The sequence below is a fragment of the Mustela lutreola genome, chromosome 15 (assembly GCF_030435805.1).
Source record: "Mustela lutreola isolate mMusLut2 chromosome 15, mMusLut2.pri, whole genome shotgun sequence".
Classification (NCBI taxonomy): domain Eukaryota; kingdom Metazoa; phylum Chordata; class Mammalia; order Carnivora; family Mustelidae; genus Mustela; species Mustela lutreola.
In genome coordinates this window covers 15932345-15945949 of record NC_081304.1, presented here as the reverse complement: position 1 = coordinate 15945949, position 13605 = coordinate 15932345, and the positions used below count along the sequence as shown (strand labels likewise).

At 36.6% G+C, this 13605-nt stretch overlaps 1 protein-coding gene across 1 annotated transcript in view; it reads left to right on the top strand.

Annotated features, from left to right (window-relative positions):
• Positions 1 to 13605, top strand: part of EFCAB3 (EF-hand calcium binding domain 3) — a 109980-nt gene that overhangs the window by 6017 nt on the left and 90358 nt on the right. The window contains exons 8-15 of the mRNA XM_059149705.1: positions 1975 to 2025; positions 2673 to 2777; positions 3796 to 3849; positions 4638 to 4742; positions 5425 to 5478; positions 5956 to 6060; positions 10162 to 10215; positions 10720 to 10824. Of these exons, the coding sequence (XP_059005688.1) occupies positions 1975 to 2025; positions 2673 to 2777; positions 3796 to 3849; positions 4638 to 4742; positions 5425 to 5478; positions 5956 to 6060; positions 10162 to 10215; positions 10720 to 10824 (633 nt within the window). The remainder of the gene's footprint in view (positions 1 to 1974; positions 2026 to 2672; positions 2778 to 3795; positions 3850 to 4637; positions 4743 to 5424; positions 5479 to 5955; positions 6061 to 10161; positions 10216 to 10719; positions 10825 to 13605) is intronic.

Here is a 13605-nt window from a genome sequence, read left to right as displayed (position 1 = left end):
GAAAGCTGGACCTCCACAAAGCCTTCCCATTGTGGGTGTCTGCCCAAGTCATCACTCTCCTGGATTTCCCAACCACACCTGAGAGAGGCTGGGGCTGGTTCTTAACCCGTACCATGGTCTGTCTCCTTGTTACTCAATACCCATGTGGGTAAATTTCTACTGGGTTCCTTGGCAAATGGTGCTGGACCCCACAATCCCAACAGAGATACTTTTGTTCATAGATGGATGCTGAATTTCGTTGTTTAAAGGGTGGACAAAAAAGAGGGATGTCTTATGCTGCCATGATACTGACATCATTCCTCAATAATTATAAAGAATTAAGTGCTGCTGTATGCCACAAACAATATTTGGCACTTGAAATATGTTATTGATAGTCCTCAAAACAACTCTGAAAGGTAGATTATTATCTTAGTTACCCTGATATGGAAATTGAGAGTCAGTACAGAAGCTAATTGACTTGCCCAAATCCACATGGCTGCTCAGTGGCAAAGCAAAGATGCCAGCCCTTAAAGAAGCCTATATAGGTTTATATGACCTCAGAGGTTTGCCCTTTCTACTAAATAATACTGCCTTGTATAAGAGAGGTGGGCGGGGCTTCAAAGACTCTGACATGAACGATACCGTCAGAGGGGTTGTGTGACGTGGCCCTAGAAATGAGATTTTCAAACAGTAATTACACAAATTTAATTTGGAAATCTGATGGCTATGGAATTGGAGCATGAAGAATGTGCTGAGTAAAGGCCGCACATGGAAGTAGTAATCTACAATATTTTAGGTAGGTGAACACAATGATATTACAGTATACATTGCTTTTAAATCCTGTGATAGTAAGGTGGCCAGACATCATGGTACTCCTGGATTCTAAAGTAGAACAAGCCAAATGGAAAGCAGGTCGACCAATACTTTTAAAACTTCCTAGCACTGCTGGTATTTACCCAAAGAATACAAAAATACTCATTTGTAGGAATATATGCACCACGATATTTATTGCAGCACTATCAACAATAGCCAAATTATGAAAAGAGCCCAAATGTCCATGGACTGATGAATGGATAAAGAAGATGGGATGTGTGTGTGTGTGTGTGTGTGTATATATATATATATATATATATATATACACAATGGAATATTACTCAGCCCTAAAGAAAGAATGAAATGTTGCCATTTGCAGCAACATAGATAGAGCTAGAGAAAATTTTGCTAAATGAAATAAGTCAGAGAAAAAACAAATACAATATGATTTCACTCATGTGCAATTAAAGATATAAAACAAACAACCATGGGGGAAGAAAAGAGAGAGGAAAACCAAGAAACAGACTCTTGTGCTCGCTTTAGCAGCACATATACCAAGAAACAGATTCTTTTTTTTTTTTAAGATTTTATTTATTTATTTGACAGAGAGAAATCACAAGTAGATGGAGAGGCAGGCAGAGAGAGAGAGAGAGAGGGAAGCAGGCTCCCCGCCAAGCAGAGAGCCCGATGCGGGACTCGATCCCAGGACCCTGAGATCATGACCTGAGCCGAAGGCAGCGGCTTAACCCACTGAGCCACCCAGGCGCCCCAAGAAACAGATTCTTAACTATAGAGAACAAACCAATGGTTACCAGAAGGGAGATCATTGGGGCGATGGATTAAGTAGCTGCTGGGGTTCAAGGAGGGCACTTGTGATGAGCACTGGATAATGTATGGAAATGTTGAATCAACAAATTGTACACCTGAAACTAAAAACAAACAAAACTTCCTAGCTCTGCTATGTATAGAATTTGGTATTTTATACTACAGTTTCTTCTTTGGTGTTCTATATTTACCATATTTAGAATTTGATCCAATTCCATGCTTAACCCGGATACATTTATAGAACAAATTGGTTTAAGTTTCTACATTTCAGTGTTTAGTTTTACAATATAAATTGTTTATAATGTTTTCTGGATCTGAGTCATTATGGCTGGGTCTCATTTGTATATTATCTTACAGATGAAAAGGTTAAACTGAATACGCTCATGAAAAATGTAGATCCATTCAAAGGTAAGTGAAAACTTATAGAAAAAAGTTATTATATTCTGATAATTCTCTGTTATGTTTTTAAACATTTTATTCCTATAATACTGACATTATTCTTCTTCTTGGCATATTAGTGGTATCTTTTATATAATGATCCAGATTACTTTTGGGCTATACACTTTTTGAGCAAAACCGCTGAATTTTTATGTCTTAGTAAAATATCCAGTGTTCTCTGGAATTTTTTTCAATACTGCATATCACTTTCCATTGTTTGAACAGCCAAAAATCTATGTTGCCACAATAATTGGCATGATAAAACTTTGGTATAAATCTATTTTCTGATTAACTTATCACATAGGCAAGTAAAAAATAATATAGATGCCATCTTTATAGAATTATTTATATAGTCATTTAGATAAGTGGTTCTGGTCTCATACAACTCCCATTTCAGAGTGTCAATTTATCCCACTTTTATAAGAGCATTCAAAATGTATTTTTTCCTCTCTAGAATTATGAGATTTAGTTGTTTTTGATAGTCCCTTAGAGTCTTGACTCAGCACTTTTGTCAACCCTGTTCTCAATTCTGCAATTAAACTTAGATAAAATTCATAATTTAGAATCACTTATCACTCTTAAGTTTTTCATCAGTCATAATTTCCATCTTTTCAAAGGAATCAAGATTCATGTTGATGAAGTAGGTGATTTTTTGAAAAAAATAGGGATAGAACTCACACCTACAGAATGCTGGAAGCTGCTAAAAACTCTGCCAATTACTTGTAAGCATTTCTGACACTGCTGTTGCCTTTAGGATAATGTAGTTTGAGTGTATATATTGTTGGGATAGGTAGGGAATCATTAAACTTTTAAGTATATATTTATAGTCAATGTATTCATTGAGCACTTCTTAGGTTATAGAATTACAGACAAAAACCTTTGCCCTCATGGAGGCTATTGTAGGGGGGGTGGAGCTGACTCTATTGGCCTTTAGCTTGAGAACTTCATAAAGAAATTGGGATTTTTAAATTAATAAACTTTAGTTTAGGATATTGACTTTGAAATGTCTGACAGTCCTAAAGCATAGAGAGAAAGAAGTTGTTGGGGGTGGGAGGGCACCGGAGAGGAAGTCATGTAGAAAAGTCAAATCCAAGAGATGCAAAGTTTCAGAATGGTGAAATGGATAAATTTAAAACCTTACTCTGTTCCTTCCCTCTATTCTTAAAACCAAGGAAGAGAAGGATGTATGGATAAGAAATTAGATAAATTTGGGGGTTCCTGTGTGGCTCAGTCGGTTAAGCATCTGCCTTCAGCACAGGTCATGATCCCAGGGTCCTGGGATGGAGCCCCTACATCAGGCTCCTTGCTGAGCGGAGCTCCCTCTCCCTCTTCCTGCCTCTCCCCCTGCTTGTGCGCTCACACTCTCTCTCGCTATCTCCATTGAAAGAATATATAAAATCTTTATTAAAAAAAAAAGAAATTAGATCAATTTATAAGGCCAATCATGTGACATTATTGTCCTTATGAAATAGTTGGGGGGCACCTGGGTGGCTCAGTTGGTTAAGTGTCCAACTCTTGGCAGCTAGGGTCATGATCATGGGGTCCTGGGATAGAGCCCAGTGTGGGGAGTCTGTTTTTCCTCTCTCTCCCTCTTCCCTTACTCCCATTCATGTACTCTCTCTCTCTATCTCTAAAATAAATAAATAAATCTTAAAAAAAAAAAAAAAAGAATAGTCCATACTCTCATTATGAATTGCTGTGTCACTTTCTCCATGATACCAATTATGACTTCTCTTATAGCTGATGGAAAGGTGTATCGCAGTCGGTTGCTAGATGGTTTAAAGACTTTCCAAGGTGAGTGATAAGCATAATAAGATAAGAATAAAAATACGATAAAAATAAGAAATCAAGTAAAAATGAGATCTTGAAGTTTTGTGTTTCCTTTTGGAAATCCTTTTAATTGCTTAATAATAACAATAGCTAATTTCTCTCGATTATAATGCCAGGCACTGTCCTAAGTACTTTACATCTAGCAATTCATTTAATTATTACAAAAGTCCTAAGAGATATGTACTTAACATAAGCACCATTTTACAGATGGGAGATACTGACTCACTTGTCAAAGGTCACACAGTTTCAACAGAATTTGAAAGAGAATTGGAAGAGAATTTGAACCCATATTCCTAACTACTCTGTGATATTTAACAGTTAGGTTATTAACCTTTTTCATTCTCCTTTATGACTTATAACTCAAGTTCAAGTAACCAGTAAATTTGTAGAAATGGTTTACTGTTATAGTGGCAGATTTCAAGCTCAGTAGCCAGAATTATGGCTGTTGTTTCTGACATATCCCCCCCATTATGAATAAGAAATGAAGAATGAGTAATTGGCCTCACTTATTTTCTTTGCTTTAAATATCTATAAGGAATTTTAACAGGGTGTCTTATAACATGTGTAAGGAACATGTTCTTTATTTCACATTCCCCAGCCCTGCCCGCTGCCACCTTAGTTTTGTGTTTCCTTGAACATCTGCATTGCAACTTTTTCTCCCTCCCATTAGGGTTTGGTTCATAGACTTAACTAGAATTCTTTTAATTTTAGACATAATTTCACATTTTTATTTCACCTCTTTCTTTATTAAGGTGGGAAAATTTTAGAGAATAAAATAGAAACCATTCTGGAAAACTTTAACTATGACCTTGAAAAGAAAGAAATCCAAGATCTATTCAATCATCTGAAAAGGGACAGTGAGTATTTCCTTTATCACTTACACTTTATATCAGAAAAATCTTTGAAATCTTCTCGGGAAATCTGAATACTCTTAATGAATTTCACTTAGAAAGTTAGAAGTACTTATAAAGTTATAATCCTTAAAGATGAGAAATATGACTTCTTGTTATTATTCTCAATATTGTCAGAGGACCAATAGGACAAATTTAGCTAGGAAAAACAAAACAGCTCTTCAGAGGAAAACAACGGAAGTTATTGAAATAGATGTCAGAAAAGGTCAGAAATTGACAAAAACCAAAATGAGTTAGAAAAGATCTGGAATTGTTTCGTATGTAATGTACAACTAGAGACGATCATATTCTCATTTAACAATGTCATGTTGGGTTAAAATAGAGGCTCAGTGATATCTGACTTTAGAGCAATAATATGGCACCAAAGAGATACCTGTTAGGTGAAAAGGAGGATCAAATGGAAAAGAATTAAAGATGTAATTTAGTATTTGTTAAAGATCTAATTGTATTTGTTAAAACACCTTCTTTACAATTCTATAATGTGGTTGGATATAAAAGAAAATGTTTAAATCAACAAATTTCCTCTATGTAAGGAATGACAACTTGGAAAATTTCATGGAAAAAATGGACCCTATTCGCAATAGCAATACATATTTTATTAACATATGCTTTATGATTTGTATTTCAGATAATGGAAAGATTGCACTGAACTCCTTTATGGGTACAGCAAAGTTATTTTCTGGTGAGTGAGAAGAAATGATGAAAAGATGTAAAATCCAGATCCTTTGTTGTACATACATACCATATTTTAATTGTATATCCCAGTATTCCATAATTATACAGAAGCCTTATTTTACTAGTATAGTGATGACACATTTGTTTTTAAGAATATAGATAGATGTTTTATTAGATAAAACAAATTAGATACGATAGATGGTTTTAGAAGTATCATATTCTTAAGAAGTGTATTTTATTATAGGCTGGTTGGCTTGTCCCTATTTTTTTTAGAGCATTAATAAAAACATTTTTTTGACAAGACTTAAAGCAATGTTATCTTTTAACCCCTTCTTGTGATGCAATTAGGCAGGCCCCATTGTTTCCTTGCTCTTCTGCCCTTGTATCTCTAACGAGTTGAGATAGTGCTGTTTTATTATAATTATCTTAAAGTAGAATTATTATATATGAAAATTCACATATCACACTTCCCATCTTTTTAAAGGTGGTAAAATTAATGCCAGTGACACACAACTTTATCTGGAAAATGTAGGGATTGAATTAACAAAGAGAGAAAGCCAGGAGCTGCTGAACATATTGCCATTGGATGGTAAGCATTTCCGGCATTGCCGTGGATTTCAGAGAGTATTTAGTTATTGTATAAGATTCTGGAAACATAACTCTTTAAAGTGCTATTAAAATTTTTAAAAGGTTCCACCCACATCGTCGCAAATGGCAAGATTTCATTTCTTTTGATGACTGCATAGTATTCCATTGAACTAGAGGGTATCATGCTTAGCAAAATAAGTCAATCGGAGAAAGACAACTATCATATGATCTCCCTGATATGAGGAAGTGGAGATGCAACAGGGGGGGTTAAGGGGGTAGGAGAAGAATAAATGAAACAAGATGGGATTGGGAGGGAGACAAACCATAAGTGACTCTTAATCTCACAAAACAAACTGAGGGTTGCTGGGGGGAGGGGGGTTGGGGGAAGGGGGGTAGGGTTATGGTCATTGGGGAGGGTATGTGCTATGGTGAGTGCTGTGAAGTGTGTAAACCTGGCGATTCACATACCTGTACCCTGGGGGATAAAAATATATTATATGCTTATAAAAAATAAAAAATTTTTAAAAAAAGAAAAAAAAATTTAAAAGGAATGACATCAGCAACATGGCATTTAAGTTGTTCCTCCTCTATAATCACCCTTTTTGATCAATGATTTGGACACCCACACACAAACAAGAATGTTTTGGAACTAGCACCTTTCTCCAAGGGACCCAGGAGGAGCCTCGATCACCAGTGCAGCTGTAAGAGACAGGCAATCTCCATACAGGGCTGCAGAACCAACACAGTCAGCAAAATTGCCTATACCTCTCTCTCATGCTATCAGGCAAAGATCTGGTGAGTGCTGACCCAGGCATGAGAACTTGCAGAACAAGTCCAGCCTTCCAGGAGGGAGACTCCAGCACAGCATCAGAGAAAAAGAAAGACAAATATGAGTTTGGCCACAGCAGAGGCACTTAAGAAACTTTCCCGGCACCACTCTCCCCTAAGGGAGTGATACATGGGCCACAGTGACCTTTCCCACAGGGGAAAGGAAAGCAGTGAGTGAGTGCTTGGCTGCCGCAGCAGAACAGGACCAGCTGAGAAAACCCATTTTTCTCCACCAGCACCCACAGCACTAAGTGGGGAGCTCCCTGACTGGCAAAGAGGCAGAGATGATTTTCAGTTGGCATTCAAGAGATTGCACTCAGCAGGAAGTCAACCCGTGAGCCTCTGCGAGTACCATACCTTGTGATCTCTCTGTAGTTGTCAGGCATCTCCAGTGCTCAGATGCTAAACCCACACCTCCCCCTATTCTGCTGCTAGTTCCTTGTGCAAGGGCCACAGGTGCATCCTCCCTAAGAGCTACTGCAGTAAGCACGCTCAGAAAACGAGCTACCCGGAGTCACTAGGGGCGAAAACCATAAACTTAAGCTATAGCGCCACCTAGTGGAAAGTAAAAGTTCTCAATAGCCAACCTAGTGAATTATAAGAACCAGAAAGAAATCATAAAAGCTTAAAGGCATTCTGTTAAGTGTAAGGTAACATCTCCTTGTGGTTCTGATTTGCATTTCCCTGAGATGTAACCTTGGAACTGTCAGAATGGATAGAATAAAAAAGACAAGAAATAACAAGTGTTGACAAGGATGTGGTGAAAAAGGAACCTTTGTGCACTATCATTGGGAATGTAAATTGGGGTAGCCATGGTGGAAAACAGTATGAAGTTTCTTCAAAAAATTAAAGGTAGAAATACCATATGATCTCATAATTCCACCACCAAAGAAACAAAAACACTAGTTTAAAAAGATATGTGTGCCCTTTATTGCAGCATTATTTATAATAGTCCAGATATGGAAACGGCCCAAGATTGATAGATGAATGGATAAAAAAGATGTGGGATATATACACAATGGATTATTTCTCAGATATAAAAGATGAAATCTCCATTTGCAACAACATGGATGGACCTAGAGGGTATTAGGATAAGCAAAGTAAGTCAGACAGAGAAAGGCAATTTCCATTTGATTTCACTCATATGTGAACCTTTAAATTAAAAAAGATTAAACAAACAAAAAGCAGGATCAGACCTATAAATTCAGAGAACAAATTGATAGTTGCCAGAGAGGGGAAGGTGGGAGATGAGCAAAATGGGTGAGGGGAAGTACAGTAACTGGAGATACAGGCATGCAGTTATGAAATGAATAAGTCAAAGATACAGCATAGGGAATATAGTCAATGATATTATAATAACATTGCATGGTGACAAATGGTAGCCACCCTTCTGTTGAAGAATATTCCTTCTATCCATACTTTTTTTATGGTTTTTGTCAGGAAAGGATCTGTATTTTGTCAGATGTTTTTTCTGCATCTATTGAGAGGATCATAGGGTTCTTTTCTTTTGTTAATGTGGTATATCAATGTCGATTCATTTGTGGATGTTGAACCATCCCTGCAGCCCAGGAATAAATCCCATTTGGACATCATGAATAATCCTTTTAATGTACTGTTGGATCTGATTAGCTAGTATCTTTTTGAGAATTTTTGCATTCATGTTCATCAGGGATATTGGTCTGTAATTCTCCTTTTTAGTGGGGTCCTTGGTTTGGGGATCAAGGTAATGCTGGCCTTGTGGAATGAGTTTGGAAGTTTGCAGAATGAAACTTGCTTACATCATAGACAAAAATAAGCTCAAAATGGACAAAAGACCTAAATGTGAGACAGGAATCCATCAGAATCCTTGAGGAGAGCACAGGCAACAATCTTTCACCTCAGCTGCAGCAACTTCCTACGAGACATGTCTCCAGAGGCTAGGGCAACAAAAGCAAAAATGAACTATTAGGACTTCATCAAGATTAAAAGTTTCTACACAGCAAAGGAAACAATTAACAAAACTAAAAGCCAACCTATGTCATGGGAGAAGATACTTTCAATTGATGTATCAGGTAAAGGACTGCTATCCAAAAATCTATGACGAACTTATCAAACTCGACACCCAAAAACCAAAAAATCCAATTAAGAAATTGGCAAAAAACATGACCACACAGTTCTCCAAAGAAGACATACAAATGGCTAACAAAGGAAAAAATGCTCCACATCACTCCTCAGCATCATGGAAATACAAATCAAAACCATAATGAGATACCACTTCACCCCAGTCAGAATGGCTAAAATGAACAAGTGATCACAGATGTTGGTGAGGCTGTGGAGAAAGGGAAATCGTCTTACACTGTTGGTGAGAATGCAAACTGTAGCTGCCACTCTTAACACAAGTGTCAAGATTCCTTAAAGTTAAAAATAGAGCTACTACAATGAAGCAATTGCACTACTAGGTGTTTATCCAAAGGATACAAACATAGTGATTTGAAGGGGCACATGCACCCCAGCGTTTATCTTTTATCGCAGCAATGCAGTGGAATTGTGGTTATCACAGGCTGGGAAGCATAATAGAAGAATGGAGAGATGTTACTTAAGGATACATACTTACTAGTGGATAAATGAGTCCTAAAGATGTGGTACACAGTAAGGTGATTATAGATACAAAACTGTATTGTAAACATTAAAATTGCTAAGTAGCCAGATCTTAATTGTTCCCAAAATGAAAAGAAACAATACTTATTTGACATGATCGAGGTATTAAGTAGTGATACAATGGCAATCATATTACAACATAAATGTTTCAAATCAATATACCTTAAACTTCACAATCTTTGTGTCAATCATAACTCAATGTTTAAAAATTAAGAGAAAAATAAATGTAGAAAGAGCCTTCTGGCATAAAATATTTTATCCTTACCATTTAAATCTTAATTCCGCAAATAATGTTCTCTTTGGGTATTACTGCTGTGGGTAAACATTTTTAAATGTTGGAACCAGCATCCAGAACAAGTCTAAAGCCAAAGATAGGGAAAAGGTGATAAAACAGTTGTAGAAGAAGGGATATTTTAGAAAAAAAGAAGAGAAGAAATCTGTTTCAATGTTAATTTCAAAGTTGCACCAATAATACATCAGATGCCAGAGAATGAATAGTTACCTTGAGAATCTTCGTCATTTCTTTGCTTCCTTCTTTGGAGTATAACTAATAATAACTTAGAAAATCTAAAAATAAGTATTAATATCTTTCTCAATTTCCACTTCTTGGTAAACTAAATTGACCCTTATGTTACAGATAATAAAAAGGTATATAAGAATAGATTGATGGATGGAGTGAAGACCTACAGAGGTGAGTGAGAAGCATGGTGAGGAAGAGAAAACATCTTTGAACTTATGCATTTACTTTTCTAAAATCTCTCTTATTTCTCAATGATTAGATTGCTAATTCTGCTATACTTTGTTTTTTAATGAGCTGGCATTCTTAATTATATACAATCACGTTTGGGAAAACGGCCTATGTATTTTGTCATTGTTACAAACTTGAAGTCTTACTTAATGGTAAGAAATTTTTGTATTGGTTGTCTCTTTGCTGTAATTTACCTGTCTTGCCTATTCTTCTCTTTCTTCTGGGAAAACCTACCTTAGAAATTTCTGTAATAGTATTTTCTGGGAAATTGAGAGGGAGACTTTTTCTACTCTAATTCCGAACTAATTCTTTTGCTCATTCCAAGACCTTTATGGTGACATTGCTTTTTACTTCCTGTTGGTGTTGGTCAATTTATACAACCAAATATTTTTTCCCTCTCTGGCATAAATACAAATTTATTTTATTCTTATCTCTTTCTTTTTTAAGGAGGAAAGGTTAATGTCAATAAACTAGACGATGTTCTTGAAAACATGGGATTCTCACTTGAGGAGGAAGAAATTGAGGAACTGTGCACTCACCTGCCAATTGATGGTGAGCATTTCAAGTACACAGTGCCCTATAAGGAAATTTTTGTTTTTCTGTGGAAACCTCTCAAACGTACTTATTAATTTCATGGAAAAACCAGAAGTTTGTAGAGATTCGATCCTAAAGAATGGAGATATACTGTCTCAATATTAATCTTAGGTAAAATACCAATAATTGCTCATGTTGCTGCTTGCAGAGTTCCTATGCCAGAGAATACCAAAACAAAATGACAGTGTTGGGATCAAATAAACATCAAAAAATAAAACAAAAAAATTACATTGAGGGGTGGGAGAGAAAATTATATTTTTTGAGGGGTGGGAGAGAAAATTATAAAGGATTTCAGAGAACAACAAAAAGAAATTGGAGGGAGGGAAGAGTGCTAGAAACTGTTTGGGGTTTTTTTGTTTTTTGTTTTAAGATATTTATTTATTTATTTATTTGACAGACAGAGATCACAAGTAGTCAGAGAGGGGCGGGGGAGCAGGCTCCCTGCTGAGCAGAGAACCTGATGTAGGGCTCAATCCCAGGACCGCGGAATCATGACCTGAGCTGAAGGCAGAGGATTTAACCCACTGAGCCACCCAGGTGCCTCGCAAGTGCTGGAAACTGTTAAATGTTGCTTGTACTGTTGCAAAATATATACAATATATATCTAACAGTTACATTAATAAATTTATAGGTATTAAGCTTTAAATTACACAGAAATTACCCACCCCCTTCAGACTACGTTCAAATAGGTCTTAGGTGGAGCCCATGAATCTTAATTTTAAATAAGCAACCCCCACTACAGTTAATTTTTTGAAATAGCTAAACTTTGGAGCACCTGGTTGGCTCAGTCAGTTAAGCATCTGCCTCCAGTTCAGGTCATGATCCCAGGGTCCTGAAACTGAACCCCACACTGGGCTCAGCAGTGTGGGGTTCTCACTGCTCAGCAGAGAGCTTGCTTCTCCCTCTCCCTCTGCCCACCCCCACCCATTTGTGCTCGCTCTCTCTCTCCCAAAAATAAATAAATAAAACCTTATTTTTTAAAAAAAGAAATTGGGGTACCTGGGTGGCTCAGTGGGTTAAAGCCTCTGCTTTTGGCTCAGGTCATGATCCCAGGATCCTGGGATCGAGCCCTACATCGGGTTCTCTGCTCAGCAGGGAGCCTGCTTCCCTGCCTCTGTCTCTGACTACTTGTGATCTTTGTCAAATAAATAAATAAAATCTTAAAAAAAAAAAAGGAAGAAGAAGTAGCTAATCCTTATCATATAAAGAAAAACATGTAATAGTAAATTTATGTGACATTAGTACTTTTTTAAGATTTTATTTGAAAGAGAACAAGCAAGAGAGAGAAACATGAAGCAGGGGAGAGAGGTAGAGGGAGAAGCAAACTCCCCACTGAACAGGAAGCCTGATGTGGGACTCGATCCCAAGACCCTAGGACCATGACCTAAGTTGGAGTACTAACCAAGTGAGCCATTCAGGCACCCCATGGGATTAGTACTTTTTGGCATGATTTTTAGCAATAGCATCTGATCAGGGCAGTGTATTTAACTCTTAGTATCTTGAGCATCTTAGCATCTTTAACATCTTGAAATGATTCTATTGACTGACTAATAATTTGATAAGCATCCTAGAAGTGTTGGTTTATCTAAGCTTATCTAATATGATCTGATGATCCTTAAAATCAAGACTTTCTGCTTTTCAAAAAAGTGGTCTCCTATTTCTTTTCTAATTCTAACCCTTTTCTCATAATTCTGTAACACATAAGTCAAGCAAGATTATATAAAACTTCTGTTGGAATTGGAATATGGCCCCACCCTAAATTATCTAGAGGGCAATCTAACTGAATGTCTCAAAATAAATATCATTGCCCCTGCTCAGTAAAGGTAACAAGATCTGAGTTTTAAAAATATAACCAAAGACAGGTGGCTGGGTTGCTCAGTGGGTTAAGCCTCTGCCTTTAGCCCAGGTCATGATCTCAGGGTCCTGGGATTGAGCCCTGCATCGGGCTCTCTGCATGATGGGGAGCCTGCTACCCCCTCTCTCTCTGCCTGCCTCTATGCCTACTTGTGATCTCTCTGTCAAATAAATAAAATCTTTAAAGATATATATATATTTAATATCTTTATGTATCTTTAAAGATATTATATATATATATATATATATATATATATATATGTTCATATTCAAAGAAACAAAGATACAGTGATAAACCAAAGAGAGCCAAGGAACAGGGATATAGTAAAAGCACTTTAAATAAATTTCTGTTTTATTGCAATGCTCTATTTTTGGTCTGAAATTATTCATAACCCAGTGGTTGCTTTGACTTTAGTAGTTGTTGCGACAGAAGCAGAGATTTAATGTTGTTTGCTTTGTATTGCCAGCACTGAAAATAGGGCCTGGCATATAAGGAGGCATCCAGCAAATATTTGACAAGTTAAAAAATGAAAAAATCAGCCTACATCTAGATGTTGACTGAGATCTTCCATTTTGGAACACTGACAAGTCTGGACATACCCTCAACTACTGGTAGCCACTGAAAAAAAAAGAGGGCAGCTTAAATAATCACAAAGGTTTGAGACAACAAGGAACTCAGGCTAAGCTTAACAGTAAGGTTTATCTCCTACATGAGACCAGTCTAGCAAGACATTGATTGATGAATGGATAAAGATGATGTGGTATACATATATGTATACCACATAAAATTTATATATTTTTAAAAGGAATACTATTAATCCGTAAAAAAGAATGAAATCTTGTTATTTGCAAAAACATAGATGAAGCTGTATGAAGCTAGAGAGT